Source organism: Ceratotherium simum, chromosome 30, assembly GCF_057802395.1.
Source record: "Ceratotherium simum simum isolate JZ-2026a chromosome 30, ASM5780239v1, whole genome shotgun sequence".
Classification (NCBI taxonomy): domain Eukaryota; kingdom Metazoa; phylum Chordata; class Mammalia; order Perissodactyla; family Rhinocerotidae; genus Ceratotherium; species Ceratotherium simum.
The window spans coordinates 19,969,159-19,995,731 of record NC_141929.1 but is presented as its reverse complement, the minus strand read 5'-3'; the positions used below and the strand labels follow the sequence as shown (position 1 = coordinate 19,995,731).

Below are 26,573 nucleotides of genomic sequence, written 5' to 3'. Positions count from 1 at the left end.
TCGCTGGGCACCCTAGCCCTCTTGTAAGTACTTGCCCAGGATAGAATAAGAGACAGACGTAGACAGGCCTCTCTGGATGAGCAGGTCCACGCAGCGGCCATATTTCCTGGCAAAAGGCAGTGTGAGCTGGAAGGAAAGGCTGGTCTTATTTCTGATTTGCTGGCCAGTTCCCCACTCTGGCTGTGTGTGGGCAAGGTCCTCCCATCTGGGTGGGCACAGGGGAAGGGCAAGGCCAGCTGTTGGGAACCTGATGCTCTTGGGCTCAGTTCTGCCCAAAGGCATCTCACAGGGCTATGGCTAGGGGTGGCTACCAGAGAACAAAGAGAATAACCAGAGGGTCAAAAATGTATGTTTCCTGCCACTGGTTTTCCACCGTTTAGCCATAGATGCTGACTTCACCTTTCCAATCAATAAACTAGCCAGAGGCCTAATAGTAGTGTGTTTATGGTGGAAGGTGTTATAATAATGCCCTTGATTACAGAAATACAAGATTAATGAGAAATTAGCTAAATCTTTTTCACCTACAATGTTAAAATAAAAACCTTGGAACCCTAAAATTATTTTAAGGAATCAAGAAACGAAAAACCGGGGCAGGCCCTGTGGCATAGTGGTTAAGTTTGGCATGTTCCACTTCGGCAGCCTGGGTTCACAGGTTCGGATCCCGGTCACAGACCTACATCACTCATCAACTACTCTGTGGTGGTGACCCACACATAAAGTAGAGGAAGATGGGCACAAATTTTAGCTTAGGGCTCATCTTCCTCAGCAAAAAAAAAGAGAGAAACAAAAAACCTGGGTCATTCTTTTGCCTTTATTGGACATTTTCTTTTTCTTTGTAAAGAATGTTTTAAAGCAGCTTAAATATGAAATGAATGTACAAAAGTGGTGACATCATGGCTAAGCAGGTGAAGTTGGTATCAGCTGTTATAAAGGTTTGGCTGCCAATAGTTTGTCTGATTTCAGCACCCCAAAAGCTTGGGTTCATAGGATGTGCTTCCCCGAGTGTGGCCAGGGTTGTCAGTGGTGAATGCAAAATTGCTATCATTGAGGAAAATTACAAAAACCAGTAGCCTGAATACTGTTTTTTGACCACTCTGGACTGGTTAATTTCAGCTATCGTTTCTCCCTCCCCCGGACCAGGGACTAGAGGTCTAGCTGCCTGCCTCCCCTTCTGGGCAGCACTGGCCTGGCCCTCGTGCAGGTGCAGCAAGACATTGTCCATCTGAGGCATCCATAGGGTCACCATTCCCAGTGGAGTGCAAGTGGCCCTCACCTCCACCCAGCTGTACAGGTGTTCCTGGGTGTGCCGGTCATCCTTGAAGCCAGTGATGGCCAGCAAATCCACCACAAACTGCTTGGGGCTGATGTGCAGGGTCTGCCAGAAGAGCCCACAGTCAGGCAGGGCTGGGGGCAGCTGCCTGACACACATTTGCTCTGAACCCCTCAGAGTGGGATGCAGAGCAGGGGCTTCCCTGAGCCCGCAGGAGCCGCAGACGTCGGGGGGCATTGTCACTCCAAACTGCCTCTTGGCCGAGGTTCGGTCCAGATGATGGTGCCCTGTCTTCCTGTCCCTGCCCTTCTTGGCACCCTTCTGCCCCTGACCTATTTCCCTTATCCCCCCTCTTGGCTTGGTTCCTCTTGCCTTGCACCACTTATTGTGGAGGCAAGGGGACAGGTGGAGAAGGAACAGGGCCTGGAGCCTCTCACACATACCCAGAGCTGGTTGGCCAGGGAGACCACCTTGGCTGTGATGGCTTTGGGGTCCTTTTGCCTGATGGAATCCAGGATGATGTCTGTCAGGAAGCGGTGACATTTCTGTGCATAAAACATCTCTTCCCAGGACAGAGAGAAACTCAGGAAAGTCACCTCTGTGGAGGAGAGAGTGGATGTGGCCACTTCTGCCTGCAGCTGGGGCCTTAGAGCCAGTCTGGAGTAAGGAGAGAGGTGTAGGGCTCCCAAGGGAGACTGTCTCCCTGAGGTACCCTGGGCACTTCACAAGGAAGTGCAGGGCTAGTCATGGCTCCAGAGCCTTACCTCGGGGCTGGGGGCTGGCTGTGGGCAGCGTGTGCCTGAGGTTGTCCATCTGTGTGGTGTAGATGACGCTGTCCTCAAAGAACATGCAGGAGCCATCACTGCCCACCACGGGAGGGTGGGTCACTTTGAGGATGACCCCTGCGCTGTCCACCTCACTGGCCTCAGGCAGAGGCTGCTCAGGGGCAGGGCTTTCTGTGAAAATAATGTGAGGAGGGGGGCTCTCCTTAAACCACCTCAGAGCCCAAGTAGGGAGGGGGACCTCTGGTGACAGACCACTACAGTCAGTCACCCCAACCTTCCAGCACCTGCTGCCTCTAGCTTCTCGGAATTGGCACCCTGGGCTGGCAGGGGCCTGTCCTGGCTTTCATCTCTTTATTGCTGTGGAATCATTGCAAGCCAAATCCTAAATTTCAGAACTCCAAGGAACTTCTCAAATTCCAGTGTCGAACTAAGAGTGGTATCAAATAGGACTGATAATAACCCAGCTTGGGACTGGAAATCTTTGTAAAATTATAAAATGAGAGGAGGTTTTTGGGTGAGACTTGGATGCATGTCCACTCTGAAGAGTACGCTTGACAGACAAACTTGGGGCTCACAGGAAGGGCCTAAGAAGGCCCCTCCAAGCAAGGCCTGAGGCCACTAAAAGGGAAGACAACAATACTGTAGGAAGGACACTTCCCTGGGCCATCTCCACATTCTCCCCACCACACACAACACACCTCGCTTCAGCCCATTCCCCACAAACCTCCTGTCTCCTGGACTTCTCCACCTGGATGTCTCTCAGCACTTTATACACAATGTGTCCTTTTCCCCAAGTCCTAGTCCTTCGCTTGTCATCCCACCTCAGTAACTGTCCACCCCTCTTGCAGTCACTCAAGCCAGAAACGTGGCCCCTCCTTGGCCCGATCCTTCTCCCCTTCCTCCCCCAACTGCCTGGCCTGTTTCACCTAGAATGATCTCACCACTTTTAACACTTCCCCTCCTACTGTTGCATTTCCTTTGCTCCTGGAGCAAGCTTTCTAAATGCACACCTGACTGCTTGCTCCCTTGTTTAAAATGCCTCAGTGGCTGCCCACTCCCCTTAGGATCAGAACAAAGTGCCAGGTTCTGAATTTGGCTCACAAGACCTGTCCTGATTACTTATGTCTTCAGCCTTATTTCCCATCACTTCTCCAGGGAAGCCTGGCCTCCAGCTAGACCAATGACCTGTGTTTCCACGAGTACTCGAGCCTTCTCCTTCCTTCCTCTGCTGACTCCAGCCCCCAGCCTCCTTTGTGCTCCTCTCACTTCATAGGCACCCCCTTCCCATTGTGCTCATCACTTTGCCTCATGTGGTCTCTTGGCCCCTCAAGCCTTGCCAGTGTCAGTCATTTCTGTGTCTGCTGCTTGGCACAGAGCTTGCACCAGTGACTGCAGGGTTCTAGTCCCCCATTGTCACTAACTCACTCTGGTCTTGGCCAAGGTTTGCCCTCTCTGTTGTAAATGAGACTTAGGTCAAGGATGAGACAAGACTCACCTCTCTCCTTTGGCCTCTGCTTGCCCCAGTCCTTCAGGGTAACAGCTCTTTTTACGGAGAAGTATGGCGTAAAGGTTGGCTCTGGCCCCTTGTCTTTGGCTCCACCTCCAGCTCCTGCCTGTGGACCTGGGTCCTTCTCTGAGGCTGTGGAATGGCCTTTCCAGGAAGCTGAGGTGCTGGGCTGGGAGGCAGCCTCACTTCTCGAGGGGAGCTGCAGGGCAGCTTCCTCCAAGGAGCTGCTCCGGGGGGCTGGCAGTGGCTGGAATTCCCACTGTTTGCTATTGACCATGTCCCATTCCCTCACAAGGGAGATGAGTTTTTGCATGGGGGTGACAGGAGGGTCTTTGGTTTCAGATTTCTGTGTAAGGTTGACTGTGGTACACTTCTTTTTAGGAGGACTCTCAGGGTGAGCCCCCCAGTGTCTGGGGTTGGCACAGAGGCCAGAACAGTGTGAGTATGTGCTGGGGTTGCCCGCCCTCTTGGCACCTTGGCACAGGGACACCTGGATGGTCCGGGAGTACTCCTCAGCCTCCTCCATCTGGCTGGACCTGGCCAGGGTCCCCTTGGCCTTGTTCCATGGAGTCCTGTCACTGCAGTCTTGGAAGTCCACAGGCATGCAAGCTGTGGTCTGGGGAGGGGGGGCACAGTAGCTCTGGGCATTTTGTGCTTCCACATTCAAGCTTCCCCCCAAGATTTAATAAGCTGGGCCTCTGGGACTTCACTTGCTCACCCAGAACAATCCCACCCCCTACATGGGTCAGCCATTTGAACTTTGCTCAGTCTGAGTAGGGGTGGTGCCAGCCCAGGGGCCTCTCACACTCCAAAAGGACATATTATCAGCATCCCAGACCACAAGCAGCCAACAATTCCCTGTGTCTCTTTCAAGGTTCAGAAACGAGTTATTGTGCCAGGAGCCCATGTAGGCCCTGCTCTTTCATTTTGCCATGCCCCTCAGTAGTGGGGTCTTCTCCCTGAGCCCCGTAGTGGTGCTCTTTGAGGACAAAACCAAACCACAGAAGGCTGAGACTTACTTCTTTGGCATCTCTACTGAATTCCACCAGCAACCCTGGCCCTTCTGTCACCATGTGCAGCCTCCTGATGGGAAAAGCTTCTTCATTTTCAGATTCTTTCTCCTGGCTCCATGACCTGCAGACTCCAAGAGGGGTTGGTTAGTGAGCAGGAGCTTCCACTAGCCCATCAACCAGTTGGTCAGGTCTGCCCTTTGGCTGGGAGTTAATTCTAGACAGTGGGGGAGAAGGGTTTTGCTTAAGTCACTGGCCAGTCCTGGGCCTGCTCCACCCCACAACCTCAAGGAGAACAGGTCCTACTGGGAGGTGGGACATAGGACAGGATTCCCAAGAGGAATATAAAGGCCCAAACTCCAGAACATGGTACCCAAAGCAAAGTTTCCTTACTTGTATGCCTCACATTGGGCAAGGGCTTCTGAGAGGGATGGAATGTGGTATTCCTCTACCTCCTGGCAGAAGAGGGGCCATTCCCTGCAAACAAGGAGATGTTCGACTGGGCAGCTGGGGTGGGACCATGAGTGGGGGCATAAGCCTCCAGAATTGCTGCTTTGTATAGCAGTTCACATGTTGGAAATAAAGCCTCCCTGAAGGCTGCAAACTCAAGTTTCCTTTGTTGCAGAGGGATGGGATTTCATCATATGAATTCCTTCCTTCACTTACTTAAATTCAGATGGTAAAAACAGTTTTCCAAGTCTCAGGAAGTTGAGAATGTGTCGGAACATTTGGCCATCCCCGTGGATCAGCAAGGTCTGTCCATATGTGATCCAGTATACTCTCTGAGGGTTGGACAGCAGTTCTGGATACTACAAGGGGTTGGACGCCACACTCTGTTAGTCTGTTAGTTAAAGGGCTAGGTCTTTAGTAAGGGCAGGTCAGTCTTCTCTTGCTTCATTTTCCTGACCATTCTAGAGCAGAGGCTTTAGGATCTCTATGTCCATCTTGTCAGCTATAGGGAACCAGAGTGGGGAGCAGAATACCCAGAGAGAAGCACATCATCTCTGCTTAAAGTTTTGCTGGTCCCTAGACCCCCCTCTCTAGTCATTTGGAACCCTACCCTACTCCTGCTTGATCCAGTCCCCTTAGACTGGCCTCCTCCCTACCCAAACTCCTGAGGGCCTTGCAAGCATATGGCTCATATGATAAGAGCACTTTGGGCCATGGAGGAGGGGCAAGATCCTTGTTCTAAGCAGGTGCTGGAGGCTGTGTGAGGGTCAGGTGACAGCTTCCAAAGCAGCTCAGCCACAGAAGCCAAAGGGAGAGGAGGGCAGCCTGGGGCCAACAGTACCTTCAGCAGGGTCTGCAGGGTGGTTGCATACCAGTGGCTTCCAACATAAACTTTGACGATCTGTTGGGGGGAATACACAGTGATTTCTGCCGTCCACTCCTCATCTAAGGAAACCAATGAGAAGGAACATATCACATGACCAGAAGAGAAATGAGGTAGAGCATTTTGGTCAATAACGTATTGCATGTCAAGACTCAATATCATCATCAGTCATATTGTGTTGCCTCCTCTGAGAAGCAGCAGAAATCCCTGACACCAACCTTTTCTGCTGCTTAGGACATCCCTGTGGCTTACCATACAGTTTCCTGGGTGCTGAGGTGGGTTTGGAGGTTTGGAATGGCAGCTTTGAGGGTCAGCTGGTGACTCTGGGGGTGGAGAAAGTAAGCCCTCAGGAATCTCAGCCCCAATGGCTCTGCTGCTCTTTCCTTGACCCACCGCTTTCAAGAAAGCTGGGCTTATGTTCCTGTCCACCTACATTGCCACCTGCCTCTGGTTTCTGGCTGGGTGTGTCCTGGGTATGTAACTTTTCATGTGGCCGCTCAGACTGGAGCTAGGAGTCCCTCTGTATGATTCTGCTTATGGTTTGGCAAATGTCATAGAGCCAGCTCTCATCACTGTTACTTCTGTAGAGACCAAGCCTCTAGGCATGTCTGGAGAATGGGCTTCATTCTGGGAAGATGAACCCATGACCCTTTTCCTGGGGGTGACTAGACTTAGGCTTTGTTCTCATGTTTGGGAACCAGTTTCTAATGAGCTTTGTAGTGAGTCAAGGGTATATAACTAGATTATATAACCAAGAGGTAAGAGGGATATAATTAGATTGTGAACTCCGTGAAGATAGGGACTGGGTCCCTTTTGCTGTCTTCTGTACCCCTAGTGTTTACTCCTCCTGTCCTGGTATATGGTAGGTGCTCAATAAATGTTGAATGTTGCTGAGTGATAGTAATACAGCATTAACTTGACCTAAAACACTTTTTGTTAATAAGAGGTTATAGGCAGCTGATGAAAACAACATTGGCTTTGGACTCAGATTCAAACCCTGGCTTGACCAAGATCTAACTGTGTAATTTGAGCGAGATACCTCCCTTAGCCTCTGCTTCTTCTGTTAAATGGACCCAGGGACTGTTCCTCCCTGGATGGCTGTAAGGACCCAATTAGCACAGCATGTCAGCTCCCAGAGCCAGAGCAGGCATGCTCCTGGGGACCTGTGCAGCCCCCAGTACACTGGGTCAGTCTGTACTGCTTGAGGCTACTCATGGGCTTGGGGTGAGGAGGGGTCACTTAACATGAAAGTTTCCCTTTAGGCAAAACCCACAAATGTTGGTCTGGCCTTTTTTTTCCTCTTCCATCTACAGTTCCTGGCTCTGGCCAGCCTCATCTTTCCTTTCTGATCCCCAAACCCTCCCCTGATGCTGAATTCAATCTGAGAAGCTTCCTTATTTACTGAGCACATCCATGGGTGCCAGAGTCTTCGGCTCCAGGTGAGTCTTCAGAGCCACTTTCATTGGCTCATAGGTGATGTCCCTCTTGTCCAGGAAGGCACAGAGCTCGTACACCTCAGAAATGGTCTCAGTCAGGGGCAGCCGGCAAGTCCCCAGCCAGTTCCTGCCCAGAGGAAATGCCTGTCACAGAGAGCCTCAGCACTGCACCCCAAGGGAGTCCAGCCTGTCAGCTTTCCATGTCTAGAATGTCTTGGCCAACACTGTGTTCAAACCTGTTGTCACAAACATCATTTCCTGATTTAAGTGGAAATCTGATGATATCTTGCAGGAGGATAAGCTTGGACACATAAGCTTATTCTTTTTGGAGCTGAACTTGACCTATTTCAGGAAAGCCCTCTAAATTGACTAATTGTAAGCCTCCAGGCCCTGTCTCAGGTTCTAGGCCAGGGCCCAGCCACTCCCTTCCTACCCCCGTAAGTATCTGCCCTAGACATCTCAGTCACTATGTGACAGTCTGCCATGGTCTTAGGAGATTACTAATACCCTGTGTACCCAGGAAAGACGGTGGGGGTCTGAACATCAACCCCCTGCCTCCAAAGGCACTTGTCTTTGCCCTCTGTGACACAATGGGTGGGGAATCTCTGCCTAAAATGACAGTATTGGAGTAAGACAGCATTTGGGGCTGGCTGACCCTGTCCCCGGCGGCTCAGGAAAATCCAATTCGACCTTTAGTTTTAGTACCAGTGTATTTTGTGACCCTAAGGAAGTTGCTCTACTCCGAACCTCAGTTTCCCCTTCTATAAAACAGGATTGGAATCCATGCCGCCGCACTATTGGGGACATTCTGAGCCTGTCCCTCAAGGCAAAAGCCAAGTATCACCTCCTCTGGAAAGCCTGTCTTCTCTTGCTTCTGAGGGGCGCCCCTGGCTCTGGCTTCTCTATGTCTACTGAGCCTCCCAAGGATGGGGAGAGGACCTTTGTAGGAGGGTCTGCATGGAGGCGGGTAATAGCCAGCCCCCTGACGGTTGTAATTGTGGCCTGGTCACCTCAGACCTGGCACAGGGCTAGAACCAGAGCAGTGGATTGCAGATAACAGAAATATGAAACAGTCTGAAGGCTATGAACCTTGGGGACCCATGCACCTTGGCACCAGCCCTCTCCTCTGAGGCCCTAGCCCAGTGGTGGTGGTGGGAGTGGCTAAAATGATGGTTTTGCCTCTAAGGACACTTTTCCTCTGGCTCATGAGCAAGGCCCCAGGTTGGTTCCTACAGAAAGGCAAAGCCCAGCCTGAGTGGGACTGAGCTGTTTTTGAGGAAGGCCTTACCTGACATGCTGAAAGAGGACCCCATTCCCTGTGATGTAGAGTCTACTTCCATCCAGCGTGCTTTCGATGTGGAGCTGTCCCAGTGCGGAGTCAGGGTACTTCACGAGCAGACCCAGGGCCATCATGTACAGCGGCTTCACGGACTCCAGGCCTGTACGGCCTACCTTCCCAGGGCTCGGGGGAGGACAAGAGGTCCTGGAAGAGCCACCTGTGCCAGAGAGAAAGGGATGACTCCTAGACCCCTCATGGTCATAACTGTATTAGAAACTTTGGGTCACGCTTCCTACTGCTGCCTTGAATTAGTACTAAAGAGGCTCAGAAGGAGGTTATTCCCCTGCACAGCCCAAATCTGGATCTTCTTAAAATCAGTATAATTTTTTGTATACACAAGTCAGGTTTAGAGGTCAACTCTTTGTTGGGAGATGGGGCGGTGGGGGGATTAATTTGCTGGATCACTAACATTTGAATTTCAGAAATTTCAGTATAGCAGTCATCTGGGCCTAACCTCTGCAGGAATCTCCCTTAGGTTGAAGCTCTGTTCTAACTATCCACAGGTAAAGATCAGCAACCACAGCACACAACCCAATGTGTGTTACAGGCTTCCCAGATTCACAGCCCCTATCACTCCTGGGCAGAATTCCACAGAAACAAACTATGCCGTGTTACTTTCAGGTTGGAGATATGGGTTCCTGGCTCATGGGCAGGACTTTGTTCTCTTGTAGTGGGCACAATGCACAGTCTACAGGACCCTGTCCCAGTGGCAACAATGGGCTGGTGGGCAAGCTGCTGGGTGATTTTCATGGATCATCTCTAATCTTCTGAGCAGCCCTACAAGAGGGGTCATGCTATCCTCGTATCACAGATGAGGAAACTGTGTCCTGAGAGGCTAAGTATCTTTCCCCAAACTGCAAAGCTAGGCAGGGGCAGAGCAGGGATTTGAGGGTAGCTCTGTCCATCTCCAAGGCTACCAGAGTTGTTTCCCTTAGTTATGGTGCTTTATAAAAGGCAAAAACCACACTTTGTGTTTGGGGGTGGCTACATGGCTTACAGAGCCCATCTCAAACATGCTTTCCTTCCATCTTCACATAGCTCTTGTGGAGCAGGCACCACTCTACCCATCTCTCAGTGACCCATGTTCTCTGAGGAACAGAAGCTCTTGGGGGAGGGGTTTGAACTCATATGCCCTTAAGTGGATTGTAAGACCCTGGGATAGGTTCCTGAGACCTACTGCAGGATGCCACTAACCCTAAGTAGGAGAGGACTCCATTTGCCTGGGGAGGAGGCTGGACGAGGTGGGCCTAGAGACAGGGAGAGGCCTTATTCTCATGGAATGTCTGGTGATGCACAGGCCAAACTTCACATGTGCAAGACTGTTCTAGACATTCCCAGAATGCCAGCTGAGGCCACACTGATGTAGCTAGCTCCCTCCAACATGCGCAATAGCTTCCATAGATGTGCAGGATTTGGGAAATGGGATGATGAAAGGCAAATAAAAAACGTGAGGAACAAACTGGAATGAGGTAGGGCTGGGAGCATGAAGACCTGGACTGGACTAGAATCAGGAAGTATCAGGAGCAGGCAGAAACAGGCAAAGCAGCCAGCGGTTTCGAAGTAGGGAAACAAGGGAATTTGGGAGTGGGTGGGATAACTGAAGGATGGGAGTGGTGGGTGGGTGCTGCAAGTTCCCAGTACTCACCACTTCCAAAAGCAGGGCAGACCTTCCCTGCCCTTGGAAAGCCTGCCCTGGGGCCCAACCTCCTTCCCCAGGATATTCTGGCCTGGTTTCCCCACCCAGGCATGGGCTGAGCTACCTGCAGCTTAGTGGGGAGGCTGAACTGAGCAGACAGAGGGCACAAAGTGTTTCAGGTTCAAATTCCTCTTCTCAATTCCTCTCTTTAAGTTAGCCAAAACACTCGCTTCTCTCACCACCACCCAAAGCCCAGAGTGGTTGTGGGAGGGGAGATGTTTGTCCTTGGCTTTTCCAGCTCAAGCCCAGACTACCCCAGAATGTCAAGAGGAGGCCAAGATTCCCCTGGTGACATACCCATGTTCATCCGGTACAACCTTACAGCTTCAGTGAGCTCAGGGATTTCCAGAATTTCCACTTCTGCTTCTAACACATCTATGTTGGAGAAATTATCCGGTAGTAAAATCTTCTGTGAGCGGAGAAAATTCACTTGAAAAGCAAAGGGCAACAAAATGAGTTAACAAGGTTATTTCTGATGTAATTGTAGGTCCAGGTTTTGGTGGGTATTTGGTGCCGCAACTTATCATAGGTTCTCGTTCTGAAACAATTTCTAAACATACCTGGTTAGATTAGCTTTGAGTCTGTGGTTTTCAAGGTGAAATACCCCACATTACTTTGTTTTCCTGTGTCTGAGTCCATGGGTAGGGCCTCCTATGTGGCCTGGCCTGGGGCTCCCAAGCCAGGCCCTCCTGGTGAGCGCACTGGCCTTGAGACTTACCCTGTGGTCTTGACCCAAGAGCAGGTCATTCCAAAAGAGGGAGTTGTCTTGCCGCTTAGAGAGGAAGGGCCCAGCTGAGCCTGGGCTGGCAGGTGGCACTTGCAGTTTGTCCCTGCCTGGATTGCAGTGTGGGAGACAGAGATGAGCCAACGCTAACGTCCTGTGTGAATCAACTTGGAGATTCAGAAGCACATCACAGACAGCTTTCCGGGTGACTATGAATATGAATGGCTGGGGTTCCAGGCCCCTAGTACAATTTAGGTATTTCCTGTCCTATTCATCTAGGTGGCAGCAGCATCTTGGAATCAAAGAGTTCATTCAGTTTATAACCCCACCAGAGCTCCTCCTGGGGCAATGTGGGGAGGGAGGCTCTCTTCTGTCCAGGATTAAAGATCTCATTCCTCCTTAGGCCACTAACTCAAGTGGACGACTCTACAATGTTCCTGGGGAACTGTTCACCATCCACCCTCCTTCCCTTTTATTCTGAGTTTAGTGGAAGAAAGAACAGGTACGGTAAGGACCATCCTTTAAACAACCCTATTTCCTCATTTTATGGTGAGAGGAACTAAGACCTGGAGCCCAGTTGGATACATAAGGGCAGAGCAAGAGGAGTAGCTGACTTTGGAGTCCAGCTCAGGGTCTTGCCCTTCACACCAACTCTTGTGGCCCCTGACACCAACGCAGGTAGTTTCCAATGCCCCTGTATACCCAGACCATCCCCAAATGAACAGAGAATAAAATAGCCCTGAGGTTCTTGGGAGTCTAATGCTGAGAATCTGCTTGCCTCCAGGAAGGCTCTGTCGTGCCTCCACCACCTCTGCCCAGGAAAGCTCCTGAGGCCCTAAGCACCAAGCTGGGCCTCCACGGGGTATGGGGTGGGGACGGGTGGATGGGCTCTATCAGCTAGCCCCCTACCCCCTCATCCCCCACCCCCATCACCCAGGGATAGAGCAATCACCAATGAAGCGGAACTCGCTGCACTCGCACTCAATGAGGGCCACGGTCCCAGCCAGCCACAGCAGGTTGTCTTCAGTCACCAGGCTTGGATACTTGGCCACTAGGTCTAGGGGCAGGAAGCAGTAGTGCACTTCCTCTTCCGTGTCTAATAGTGGTGTGTCCATGAGCCCCAAAGGTGCCTTATCATGTAGGCCTGGAGGAGAAAGTGCACAGAGGCGTGTCACCACCTCCCAGAGGTTAGGACTCTCAGAGGCTGTCAGGGCTTTCACTGACCCATGTGCCCCAGAGGAAGCTGGAGAGATCACCTTGGAGATCGTCCCTGCCAGGTGCTTCCTTCCTCTCTCTCTCTCTCCCTTTTCAGCTGTAACCCTAAGGTTTGGCAGGAGTGCGGTGGGGAACAGGGGATGGAAATCTATTTTTTTCTACAGTGAAGGGCAATGGGACGTGTTGTGAAATTTTGGATTTTGTACCCAAAGTCATTAAATTCATATTGGCTACCTATTTGGTTCTCTCTAATTGATCAAACCAACCACTCTGACTTACAGATAAAATAGATCCTCTTGACTCTCCCAGAAGCTCAAAACCCATCAATAATCATGAATGGCTGTTCTGATGTCCCAAATAGGCCAATCTGTGCTGCAAGGCACCCATCAGACAGTGATCATTTGGGGACATTCCATTTGTGTTGGTTAGAGGTGACTTGAAAGGATGGTAGAGTTCCCTGACTACCAGGAGGGGGTGGAATGCAGCCCAGCATTGCCCAAGTGAACCAGTATGCAGAGGAATGAACATGGGGAAGGATGTTTAGTTCCAGCGGGTACGAGGGCATGTGGCAGGGTACAAGATCAAAGGAGATGACACAGAGGTAGAGAAAGCATCCAGAACTAGTTCAGAAATCAGAGTACTTGCTGGATTGAAGCCACTTCTGTTAGGGTGAGGAGAAGGGAAGCTGGTGTGGACTTCAGGAAGGGTCAGCCTGTGGTTATACCTGTGAAGGCTGGGCTTTTTATAGGAAATTCTGAGGGTTTGCTGATACACTTCCATGTTCGCCAGTAGTTCAAAGATGCTCTCTCGGCCACAGGTATGTCTGCAGGCCGCACACGTAGATGGTGTTTCCCTTCCTTCAGATTATCTAGAGTCTGTCAGATAAATAAGATTACTTCCTTGAAAATTCTAAACCAAGTAACTATCTACCAATTCTAGGGTAAAGTAGTATGTGACTTTCTTTGGTAAAGTGTTTTGAAATAAACTGAGTCAATTTATTGAGCACAATAGCACAAAAATGTAGGTCTATAAGATATGCTAACATTCAAAATCTCAATGACTACTTCTGATTTTTGAAACAATTTTTTTGGATTATAATTTTATGTTTAATAATTTATTATTAATAGATTATTAGATTAATCTATTAGATTAATTAGAAATTTATCTTGTACAATCTTAAGAGTAATTTATATTTAATCATTAAATACTTGAGATTTTCTGCTATCATTTCCCCTCAAGAGTTCAAAGACTCTTTTAAACCTGTTATAATTGTTGTGATCTACTTATTGTTTGTGCTCATCCTAATCCTGGAACATGGTCTAAGTAGGGAAATGGAGGTGGCACAGGGGACCACACTTTTCCAAGCACTTTCACATATATTCGCTCATTTACCCTGCAACAGATCTCTGAGACAGATGTGGTGAGTGTTTGCATTCCCATTTTGCTGATGAGGCAGTTGCAGTCAAAGGATTTGTGACTTGCCCAAGCAGTCTTCCAAGTCCAGAGTTTCTCTGCTTGAAGGAGTAGGTGACTAGGGATGGGCTGAGGTTGGAATGGAGCACCTCAGCTAGGCAGGGCTGAAGTCCAGGGCAGAAGATCGGCTGGGTGTTTTCATGATGCCTGCTCAGGGACCCATTCTCTCTCAAAAGTCTTGAACAGCGGGCAGATTATCATTAACATCGAGCCCATTTTTTTCTGTCCCTACCTTAGAAGAGTATTTTCCCAAGAAATTTCTGGAGATAGCTGGAAAAGTAGCCCTTTAAAGGCACCATATGACCAACTTTTTTCTCTTAAGAGCCTCATAATGGACAGAACACCTCAGATTCAGTTAATTCAGTTAACACCTCAGGTTAATAAAAGAACCTGCTTCTAATTGCTAGCTACACAGGTGAAGTTCTTGTGAAGCTGCTCGTGGGAATCCGAAGGGAAGAGCCCTCTGGTGGTCATGGCTATAAAGTTCACCCAAGTAACTGCTTACAGTCTGCAAAAAGGGGACCAGAGTGGGAGAAACTTCCCCCACTTTGGGCAGCTAGTGGACTTGGGGAAGGACTGGACAATGGCAGGGTCATGGGGAGTGCTTTCCTGGGGCACTGAACAATGGGGGAGAACAGTGCATGTGTGAAACACCAGAAGAGAGTCCATCATTCATTCATTTGAGAAATACTTGCGTATCACCAGGGCCACAGTCAGATACTGTGCCTGGACCCAGGGAGCTCTCAGCTTGGGGGAAAGCTGAGAAAAGACAGGAAAGCCAGCAATTTACATATACTGAGATAAGACCTAGCATCAATTATGAAGTTTCAGCATCTCCAGGAACCCTGGGATTTCTTTCCACAGCATTAGAAGGGGACCCGAGCTTTCTTGTCCCTCTGCTCAGGACTGCACACAACTTGAGCTTCTGTGTCAAGCTGTCAGCTGTCTATAGGAGGGAAATTGGTGAGAGATGGGTTTCTGTATGAGGGAGTGGTTGGCCTCGAGCAAAGAGGAATAAAAATGAGGTGCCGGGGGCCGGCCCCACAGCGTAGCGGTTAAGTGCGCGCGCTCCGCTCCTGGCAGCCCAGGGTTCGGATCCCGGGCGGGCACCAACGCACCACTTGTCAGGCCACTTGTCACCACTTGTCAGCCTGTGGCGGCATCCCACATAAAGTGGAGGAAGATCGGCAGGGATGTTAGCTCAGGGCCAGTCTTCCTCAGCAAAAAGAGGAGGATTGGCATGGATGTTAGCTCAGGGCTGATCTTCCTCACAAAAAAAAAAAAAAAAAAAGGTGCCAGGAAGGTGACTGAGAAGCTGGAACAGATTCTGTATCAGTGGGTGGGCAGGATTATTGAGTTAAGATGAGAGATAATAACCTGGCAGTATTTGTGCTGAGAAGTGGAAGAAAGAAAGAAAAATGGTGACGGTGCATAAGAGGGACAGGACAGGGTGGGGGGACAGTAGGTAAAGATGTATACTGAGTCACCTGCCTCCGTGCTTTGAATGTGGCCTTTTTTAAGGCGTACAAAGGTTGAGCAAGTGAGAGAGATGAATCTAGAGCAGTAAACAGGAGCCAGAAAGTGAAGTGCTCTATAAGCTGGGCTGAGGAGTTTGATTTATCCCCTAGTTAAGAGAAGCCATGGAAAGATTTACAGCAGGGACTGTGACTTGACTTATATTCACTCCATCTCCACCCAGTTAGCCAGCAAGCCCTATGACTCCATCTCCTGCTCTCTGCTCCACCCTTTCTCTCCTTTCCCTTTCCCCAGTCCTTGTCCCTTCATCCCCAGGCCCTTTCCACACCCTGATCTTTCAAACACACAGATGGGTCCAAATCACTTCCCATCTTAGAAAACTTCAATGCTCCCCATTACCTATGGGATCAAGTCCAAATTCTCCTTAGTGTTGCACGTAAGGTCCTTCACAATCAATGAAGGCAGCAGAGTCAACAGAAAACCACAAGGGCCTTGAACTCAGACAGACTGGAGTTTGAATCTTGACTCGGTCATTTAGGAGCTAACATTTATTGCCCAGGCACTTTTAACTGAATCCTCCTAATGTCCCCTCACCCACAAAGTAGGCTCTGGTATTATCACTCCCTTTTAGCAAATGGGAAACAAGACCCAGCAAGAGAAAGAGCACTCAGTGCCCCAAGTAAGTGGAGATGCTTGGAATGGAACCCAGGACTCTAGAGCCCCTGGTCTTAACCATTGCTCTTAACCAGCTGCCTCCCACTTGTCACTTAACCTCTCCAAGCCTCAGGTTCCTCACATGCAAAGTGGAGATAGTAAAATCTGGAAAGTGTTGTTGTAAGGATTAAAGAAATAACATAAATGTTAATTTCCTTCCTCTTAGTGGTCAGATCCTAAACTACCTTTCCAGCTTCATCTCCCACCATTCTTTCTGTATCCACTCCATCATCAGTGACACTCAACTCCACAATACTCTAAAGACACACCATGTTCTGTGATGCCTTCTCAACTTTATGTATGCTGTTCCTTCTGCCTAGAATACTTCCCTCCTCCTTACTCTGTGTAAGATCCTGGATCCTCCCCTAGCCAGAGTGGGTCATCCTCTTCCTTTATTCCCATAGACTCCTGCACACTTCTCTATCTGGGTCTTTGGGGGTTTCAGCCTGTCCTCCCCCCTCTACCGAGGATCCTGGAGGAAGGACTGGGTTGATGCATCCTCAGCTTCTAGTCTAGAACCTAGTGTTATTAAGCGCTCAGAACTGCTGTGTTAAATGAAAGAATGCACAAAAATAGAGGACTGGAGGGCTGAGTCCTCTGGAAATAAAAGCAAAATGAGACATGGAGGAGCCCAAAAGGAGCTGGCAGAGAAGCAGACTGCACTCATAAAAACCAAGAAAGATGTTGAGTATCCAAAACCATAGGAAAAGCCAGCACAGCATTACAATGTGCAGAGCCCAGCGAGTTCAGAGGGTAGTGAAGACAGCAATTACAACTTGGGACCTGGAGTCCAGAGGGAAGATCTAAGGGGGAGAGGGACAGGGATGAAGGAGGGAAGGGGGACAGGGATGAAGGAGGAAAGGGAGACCGGATGACAGGAAGAAAGGGCTCAGCTTGGCTCTAATTGGTGATGGATCAAAAGACGTTGGGTGCAGTCGCAAGAAAAGAGAGTGAAACTAGGAGGAATTTGAAAGAGATGGCCTACCATTCCAGGCCCATACTAAGCTGACTGCATCACAGGAACTTGAACCTGCCATTTACTTCACCTGCAGATTCAAATCCCAAGATTCTTTCTCAGTGGAGGAAACAATGGTGCCCTTGAACAGCTCTAAATTGGCCATTGGGGAGGTGGTATATTGGGGGAGGGAAATCCCTGCCTGGGAGAACAATCTGAGGATGGGCCTGGATGCCCTATTTGGAGGTGCCGCTTGATTGATGCCCAGGTGTGTCCTTTGAGGCAAGTCAGTCATGACAGTCCAACTAGCTTGAGATATGTGCTAGTTGAGGGGAGAATGATCTATTTTGTAGAAATGAAATCTCTATTTTCTGCTACTTCCACCAATGTAAAGTGTGAGCACTTTTCCCCAAGAAAAGTGTGTTTGATAAATCTTAAAAAAGAAAAAAAAGCCAAATAAATAAATCCACAAAGATTGCAATTCCTGCCAGTCAAGTCATGCTGCACGCACTAGGCTCAGGAGCCTCAACTAGGTTGTTTTCTAAACTCTCTCAGCCAATCCTTGCTCTGACTTCTAGAAATACAAGGCCTTCTACTCACGGGAAGCCATTTGAATGCTGTAAGAATCCACAGAAAGCATTCCCTAACCGCCTCATCCTGCTTTGTTTTCTAATAACACCTACTTATTTATTTACCATCTGCCAGTCTCCCCTGATATAACCTCTAAGATCACAAGGACCCTGCCTGTTTTGTTCTCTGCTGTAGTTGCAGCACCCACAACAGTGCCTGTGGAATCTCAATACATTTTTGTGGAATGAACAAATGAATGAGTGAAAAGCACTTTGAGAGCCTAGGCGTCCAGCTGTCCTTTGGCTTTGCCGACTGCAGTTGCCACAGAGTGTGTGGCTGGTCTTCTATGGACTTCAATTCCACTTCTATCTGCCTGAATATTCTAGGACTTTTAACTTCATATGCTATGACCCAGAAAGTTATTAGAGGGAGTATTTCTTTAGGGAAATACAGAACTGAATTCAGATGGCTAATTGCTAGCACAAGGATAATTAATGTTGCTTTTGGCCTAGATAGTAGTGAAAAAAATATATCAGTCAGAAGCAAAATAAGACTGATGGCACAGGAGTGAGTGTGTATGTGTGTGTGTATGGTTGCCAAAAGATGGCTGACAAATGCACTACTGGCAGAGCTTTCGGACTTAACGGAAGTTTTCCTAAGCAGCAGCAGTGCTCAGAGATGCCTTATGCTCTGATGTGGGCTGCTGGAAGGCCTGTAATGGTAAAGGAGCTTGGGGGAGCTTGCAAATCTCCAACTGCCTTGTAAAGACAAGGGAGCCAGCACCACTTTGAAGCTCAAGGGAAGCAAGCCTGGTAGAACAAAAGGATGTACAGAACAGCTGTCAGCAAAAGAAGCCAAATAACACACAGCTATCAGCATCCCAAACCTGCCCCTCCACTGCCAGCTCCAGTCCCCTCACCCTGCAGAAGTAGATTTAGCCTTCACAGGTCATCTTGGGTACATCAATGTTCTCTCAGCAGATGTTTATTAAACACTTGTTACAGGCCAGGTACTGTGAGAGATGCTAGGAAAGCAAACATGAAAAGAATACAGGCTAATAAGGGAGAAAGACATATGAATACATGATCCCAACAGAATTAGCACTAATATAAGAGAGGAATTATCTCTGTTATGACAGCAAAGAGACAAAAACCCTGCCTGGAAATGTCAGGCTGGGCTTCCTGTGGGCCACATTTAGGCTAAATCTTAAAGGGGAAGCATTCTCGGAAGAAGGAACAGCAAGTGAAAAGGTGTGGAGAGAAAGCATTTGGGGTGCTTAGGGACACAGCTGAACTTCAAAGTGTGTGTGTGTGGGTGTGCGTGGGTGTGCCCATGCATGCATGTAGGTGTGTGTATGTGTTGGGATATGACCCAGGACAGGCAGACGGGCCATCCTGTGAGAAGCCCTGATGCCATGTCAAGTTGTTTACTCTTGAGTTGTCCACTTACCCATATCCACAGACAAGCTACACTGTTGGGATGAATGTCTACTGTTTATGTAATCTTCCTTTCCAAGATCACAGTGGTAATCTGTCTTCACATCGTGAGTAATAGGAACTGTGAGACTGTCACTGGTCTGTTTTCATAAAATCATCATCTGTGTGATCAACATAAAAACTCCCTGGCTCCCTTAAGCACAAGGAACGCAGGTGTATTTGGGTTGCTTGCTGGTAGCAGAACGCTCACAGGTGGAACAATTTAAGTTTCCAAACTTAGAAGTTCACAGAAGGCGGCGAAAAAGGGAACATAAGTATCATGTACCGACAACATACTAAGTCCTCAGTGGACTTCAAGGGGGCAAGTAAAAGGGAATTGACAGTTGGCCATGAACGTTGAACCCTTGTGAACGACCCTGAAGGGAAATTTCATATTCTGCAGTAGCAGCTTTGACTCCCAACCAGGCTGATAGCATGTGAGAGGCTGGGAGCAGTTTACATTTAGGCAAAGGGGACTTCCCAAATTACACAGAAAGTTCTAAGAAGCATTGTGATGTTAATGTGCAGACCTGTAATGACTACTTCATACTTCCCGTGAACAAGATATGACATTCCTAAGCATCCAGGCTCATGGATTTACATACCAGCTTTGATGACTCCCAAATTTATATCTCTAGACCCGACTGCTCCCATAAATTCCAGACCTAGACATCCAGCTGCTCCTCACCATCACCACTGAATGTTTAATAAGCACCTTTTTCTTGACTCTCAAACTTAACACATTCAAATCCTAACTCCTGATTTTTCCCCCTAAACCTGCACAACCCTCAACAGCCACCATTATCTGGTTGCTCTGGATACAAACAAAGGAGTTATCCATCCTCTCTCCAATTCATCAGCAAACTCTGTCAGTTCTATCATCAAGACATATCCAGAATTTGAACACTTCTAACTCCACTATTACCACCTCAGGCCAGACCACCAGTATGTTTCATCTGGGTGCTGCAGGAACCTCCAAACTGGTCTTCCTGCTTCCTCCCTTGCCCCACTAGAGTCTAGGCCAGGGGTCAGCCATTTTTTTCTGTAAAAAGACAGATAGTAAATTTTTTAGGCTTTGAGAATATGGTCCCTATTGCAACGATTCAACTCTGTATTGTAGCTCAAGAGCAGCCACAGACAATATATAAACAAATGAGCATGGCTGTGTTCCAATAAAACTCTGTTAATGGACACTGAAATTTGAATTTCATATAATTCTTTTTTTTGGTGAGGAAGATTGGCCCTGAGCTAACATTTGGGCCCGTCTTCCTCTATTTTGTATGTGGGATGCCGCTACAGCATGGCTTGATACGTGGTGTGTAGGTCCGTGCCCAGGATGTGAACCGGAGAACCCTGGGCCACTGAAGTGGAGTGTGCAAACTTAACCACTACGCCACCAGGCCTGCCCCCATATAATTCTTATGTGCCACAAAATATTTTCTTTTGACTTTTTCTCAACCATCCAAAAATGTAAAAACCATTCTTAGCTCAAGGGCTGTACAAAAACGGTAGTGGGCTGGATTTGATCCATGGGCTGTGGTTTGCTGACTCCTGGTTTAACGTCAAGCCAGAAGTCAATGATTTTTTTATTGCTTTATTGAAATATATTTCATATAAAATGTAAATAAATTTCACATATATATGATATAAATGATAAAATTTACCCATTTAAATTGTACAGTTCAATAGTTTTTAGTATGTTCACAGAGTTGTGCAACCATCACCACAATCTATTTCAACACCCTAAAAAGAAACCCTGTACCCATTAACAGTCACTGCCCATTTCTACTCACCCTATTCTTCCCACACTGTACCTCCACCCTAGGCAACCACTCATCTACTTTCTGTCCCTAAAACTTTGCCTAATCTGAACATTTTATATAAATGGAATCATACAATATATGGTTGTGTCTGGCTTCTTTCACTTAGCATAATGTTTCAAAGTTCATCCTTGTTGTTATACGTATCAGTACTTCATTCCTTTTTATTGACAAATAATATTCCATTGTATGGATATATATTTTGTTTATTCATCAGCTGATGAACACATGGGCTGTTTCCACTTTTTGGCTATTATGAATAATGCTGCTATGAACATTTGTCTACAAGTTTTTGTGTGGACATAGGTTTTAATTTCTCTTGGGTATATACCTAGGAGTGGAACTGTTGGGTCATATGGTAATTCTATGTTTAACTTTTTGTGGGGCCGGCCCCATAGCTTAGCGGTTAAGTGCACGTGCTCCGCTACTGGCGGCCTGGGTTCAGATCCCAGGCGCGCACTGACGCACTGCTTCTCCGGCCGTGCTGAGGCTGCATCCCACATACAGCAACTAGAAGGATGTGCAACTAGGGGAAAAAAAAACAAGGAAGATTGGCAACAGATATTAGCTCAGAGCCGGTGTTTCTCAGCAAAAAGAGGAGGATTAGCATGGATGTTAGCTCAGGGCTGATCTTCCTCACACAAAAAAATAATAATAAAATAAAATAAAAAATAAATAAATAAATAACTTTTTGAGGAACTGCCAGACTGTTTTCCACAGAGGCTGTACAAATTTCCATTCCCATCAGCTGTGTATGAGGGTTCCAATTTTTCCACATCATTGCCAGCACCTTTTATTGCCTGTGTTGTTGATGACAGGCATCCTAGCAGTTGTGAAGTGGTATCTCATTGTGGTTTTGATTTGCATTTCCCTGATGGCTAATGATGCTGAGCATCTTTTCATGTGCTTATTGCCCATTTGTATATCTTCTTTGGAGAAATGTCTATTCAAATATTTTGCTCCTTTTTAAATTTGATTGTCTTTTTGTTGTTTAGTTATAAGAGTTCTTTAGATATTCTGGATACAGATCCCTCATCAGATACATGATTTGCAAATATTTTATTCCGTTCCATGGGTTGTCTTTCGCTTTTTTTTTTGTATTGTTTACACTGTATTTTTTTTATTAACATTGGTTTATAACATTATATAGATTTCAGATGTACATCATAATTCAACTTCTGTATACATCACATCATGTTCACCACCAAAAGTCTAGTTTTCATCTATTACCGTACAAGTGACCCCTTTTACCCATTTTGCTCTACCCCTCTGGAAACCACCAATCTGTTCTCTGTATGCTATTTTTTTTTTAATTTTCCATATATGAGTGAAATCATACAGTATCTGTCTTTCTCTGTCTCAAATAGCAAGATTTCATCTTTTTATGGCTGAGTAGTATTCCATGGTATATATATATCATATCTTCTTTATCCATTCATCTGTCAATGGGCCCTTAGGTTGTGTCTTTTCACTTTCTTGATAGTGTCATTTGAAGCACCAAAGTTTATAATTTTGATGAAGTCCAATTTAACTCTTTTTTTCTTTGGTTGCTTGTGCTTTTGGTGTTGTATCTGAGAAACCATTGCTTAACCCAAGGTCCAATGATCTTTTTAAAACTTAAATTTGATCAGTTTACTTCTTTCTTTAAACATCTGCAAAAGTTACCTATAACATTTAAAATAGATCCTTTATCTTCAACACGGCCTGTAAGAGTCTGCAACATCTGAACCCTGGCTTCCTCTGACCTTGTTGTCTACCTTTGGCATCTTCCTACCTTTCATTACACCTGACAATGGCCTCTGAATCTGCTTCTTCCAAGCCACTCTAACCTCAGGGCATTTGTGTTTGCTCTTCCTTATGCCTGGAAGCTCTTTCCCCAGACATCTCATGACTTATCCCTTTTTCATTCAGTTTTCTGCTCAAATGTTGCCTTGTCAGTGAGGCCTGCCCTGACCACTCTTTCTAAAGGAGTAGCTTCCCTGGCCTCAGTTATTTGCTGTCTCCTTACCATATACTACAAATCTGTACATTAAAAAACAAGCAGATTAGGTGTAAATGTTTTATTCTTTCAACTAAATTCCAGTACTACAACAGCAGTGACTGATACACAATACACAATAAATGTTACAGTTAGAATCAAGATAATAATAGGTATCAAGCGTGCCCTTTAGAAGCCAAAACCTTCCCCCTACTGGCTGGGGGAAGGTGGGGTGGGCAGGTGAAGTGTGGGGGTGGGAGAGATAAGTGGTGGGGATATGGGGGGATGAGCAGGGGTGGAGAACAGAGCAGCAATGTGAGCCCAGTTGCCTGTCCTCCACAAGCTTTCCATCTCATTCTGCTTGTCGGCTCCTTCTACATGGCTTTCCAACAAATCCTACTATATTACAGATAATCCTGAGTAGGATATGCCACCTGTTGAGTACATGGGAACTTCAGTTAACGGGAGACAAAGTCCCATTTTTATTGTTAGGGGATAATCTGAAGGACTCCACAGTGAGGAGGACTAACAGTTTAAAACAGTTTAGATATGTGCTGTCCAATATGGTAGCTATTAGCCACATGTGGCTATTGAGTACTTGAAATGTGATAGTCTGAATCTGAGATGTGCTGTAAGTGTAAAATATACAGATTTTGAAGACAGTACAAAAAAAGTAAAATATATCAATTTTAAAATATTTATTACATGTTGAAATGATAGTATTTTAAGTGTATTGGGTTAAATAAAATATATTATTAAAATTAATGTCATCTGTTTATTTTTTAAAATGTGGCTACTAGAAAATTTAAAATTACACGTGTGGTTCACATTATATTTTTATTGGATCATCCCATGATTCCTTAAAGCCCATAGGAATAATGCCTGGTATCCAGAATGCTTTCAATAAATACTAGCTGAATGCATTAAGTTAGGCTGCCTGAGAAGAGTCTTTAGACTAACAATTAACAAACTCCATTTTCTCCAAGGAAATTGTTTGTGCATTTTGTGTGTGTGTGTGTGTGTGTGTGTGTGTGTGAGAGGAAGATTGGCCCTGAGCTGACATCCATTGCCAATCCTCCTCTTTCTGCTGAGAGAGATTGGCTCTGAGCTAACATCCGTGCCCATCTTCCTCCATTTTGTATGTGGGACACCGCCACAGCATGGCTTGATGAGCGGTGTGTCAAGTCCGTGCCTGGAACTCGAACCTGTGAACCCTGGGCCGCCGAAGCTGAGTATGCAAACTTAACCACTACGCCACCAGGCCAGCCCCTGTTTGTGCATTTAAGCAAGAACCTGAGTATCTGGAAAGGCCTTAGCAGTGGAGAAAATGTTAGAAATGTGTGAGGCTGCTGATTTGCTTGAGACAGCTGTTGATTCTCCAGCTGTTATTTACACCACATTTCAATGAATAAACACCACTTCAGTTGCGCCAGCCTAAATGTTTATTTCTTTGAAAACACCATTTTGAAAACATAAGCGCTTGTTTTACAGTCTGTTTTAGGGAGGCAGATCCACATGATTCTTCAACTACTTCTACTGCTCACACAGCTTGGAACTTTGGAATTGGATCAACTCATTGGCCTCTGAGTTCTTACCTCCCATTTAGAAGTTGCTTCCCAGATATATTTTGTTTCAATTTGGGAGGTGAGGGCAGCAAAGGAGTTGAGGGGCTTGATAAACTGTATAATAGGCACATGTTCTTTAAAATGGTTCTTCAAATAATTGCCTTGATCTCTTTGATTTTTCTGCAATGAACAAGTAACTCCCTCCTTTTCCCCGCAAAATGGTGTCTTGGCATAGAGTCATCAGCAATCATGACATGCCAAGCCATTTAAGTAATTTTGAAGCTATTTGTAAGCAATTCTAGTACTCCATTCCTGGGGTAGTTGAAAAAATTTTTATTGCATGTGGGTAGCTTAAAAAAAAATAAAAGAATACTGCAACAACTTGCACTGGGGTATGTTAAGGGTTTTGATTTCCAAATATATAATTTTTAAAAGACTGAATTATTTAGTATGGTGTGTCCAAAATACATGCATTATGAAATGTTCTCATTCATATATGACCCAAACATGCATGGTCTACCTCAGTTTTCTTCTGAGAGGTGTTGGGAAGGCATAGTTGGTAGTGCAATGAGCTACACTGTAGCTTGTTGGGTCAGTGCTTGTTGAGATGGAGTAAACAATACCTTGTCCAGACAGTGGGATTAATATGGAGCACGGCCAATGGTCCCTCCCAGTTGTAATATTTAGTTCTTCCAGGTTAAAAAAAAAATCATTGTTCAAAAACTAAGAATAAACTACTGAAGTCACAGAAATGATTTCTGTAGCTTGGAGAAAAATTAGGAAAGAAGGTAACGTTCTTTGGTGATACTTTAATGGTTTATAAGTAAGGGTATTTAAAGCTCTTACAATGAGAAAACAAGAAGTCTTGGAAAACAGAGAAGTTAAGACAAAGGAAAGAGTCTGCAGTTTGGAGGACATTTTGATGTGCTGCAAGTGAACCTTGCATACCAACAGGCACAGTGAGAAGTAACATTCTTTTTTTTTTTTTTTCGGAATTTTATTTTTTTATTATTATTTTTTTGTGTGTGAGGAAGATCAGCCCTGAGCTAACATCTGCCAATCCTCCTCTTTTTGCTGAGGAAGACTGGCCCTGGGCTAACATCCATGCCCATCTTCCTCCACTTTATATGGGACGCCGCCACAGCATGGCTTGATAAGCAGTGCGTCGGTGCGTGCCCGGGATCCAAACCAGCGAACCCGGGCTGCCGCAGTGAAGCGCACGCACTTAACCGAACCCCGGGCTGCCGCAGTGAAGTGCACGCACTTAACCGCTTGCGCCACCGGGCCAGCTCCAGAAGTAACATTCTTGATGAATCTTTTAGATTTTAAAACTCAGAGACAGTGTATTTAGGAAACCCTGTAATTTCTAAAGTTCTCACCTTTTAAAATTCAACAACAAAAATAAGAAGCTTAAAATAGGATTTCTAAGAGTCAGTGGTCACTGACTCACCTCTCAGCAGGTGGTAAGTCCCATCTTGGGTCCCTGGTGGCTGCTGGTATAGATAACGCAGAGTCAGGATGAAATTTTTTATTCAGAACACGCATTTCCAGTGTATTGCTTATTACTTTAACTCACTCATCACACTTCCCCATTAAGAGGGTCATCTCAGCAACCAATATATAAAAGGATACCACATTTAATGATGTAAGGTCTATGTTACTGATCACCACTCCTAGACGACAAGAGTATCTTACCTGCAGCAAAGGCATCAGCTGCAAGCCCAGTGCTTGCTCATAGAGCAAGTTCAGTTCTGCACAACTGGAGAAGGAGAGTTTGGAGGTATAGAGGTAATAGTGCACGTGCCTAAATGTGGAACCATCTCTGTCGATGAAGAGCCTCTGGCTTTCCAAAGAGGTCAAGGCTGAAGCCTCTTTCCACAGCAGGGAGTCTCGGAACTGAGCCAGTTTGCTTCTGGGAACGGAGAAATGCCAGCCCCCAACGTTAAAATGAAACAAATCCTCTGCTGATTCATGAGACATGCCAGGCTCCTCCTAAAAGGAGAATGAAAAGAGAGCTATGCAAGAAAAAGAAATAAAAAGCATCCATGCTGGATAAGAAGAAGTAAAACTATCTCTATTTGCAGATGACATGATCTTGTACATAGAAAATCCTAAGGAATTCACTAAGAAATTATTAGAAATGAGTTCAACCAGGTTGAATGGTACAGATCAATATAAAAAATCAATTTTATTTTTGTACACTAGCAATGAACAATCCAAAAATGAAACTAA

The 26,573-nt window shown here is 46.5% G+C and overlaps 1 protein-coding gene across 1 annotated transcript; it reads right to left on the bottom strand.

Moving 5' to 3' along the window:
- Positions 1 to 12: 12 nt before the first annotated feature.
- KCTD19 (potassium channel tetramerization domain containing 19) lies at positions 13 to 26,333 on the bottom strand. The gene is made up of 15 exons (XM_014788470.2): positions 26,037 to 26,333; positions 13,040 to 13,190; positions 12,053 to 12,244; positions 10,674 to 10,805; positions 8,630 to 8,837; positions 7,308 to 7,468; positions 5,864 to 5,967; positions 5,239 to 5,381; positions 4,966 to 5,049; positions 4,582 to 4,696; positions 3,551 to 4,178; positions 2,035 to 2,226; positions 1,714 to 1,868; positions 1,274 to 1,375; positions 13 to 126 (listed from the first exon to the last, which is right to left on the bottom strand). The coding sequence occupies exons 1-15, from the start codon at positions 26,319 to 26,321 to the stop codon at positions 13 to 15; spliced, it is 2,766 nt and encodes a 921-aa protein (XP_014643956.1). The 5' UTR covers positions 26,322 to 26,333.
- Between the last annotated feature and the right edge of the window lie 240 nt (positions 26,334 to 26,573).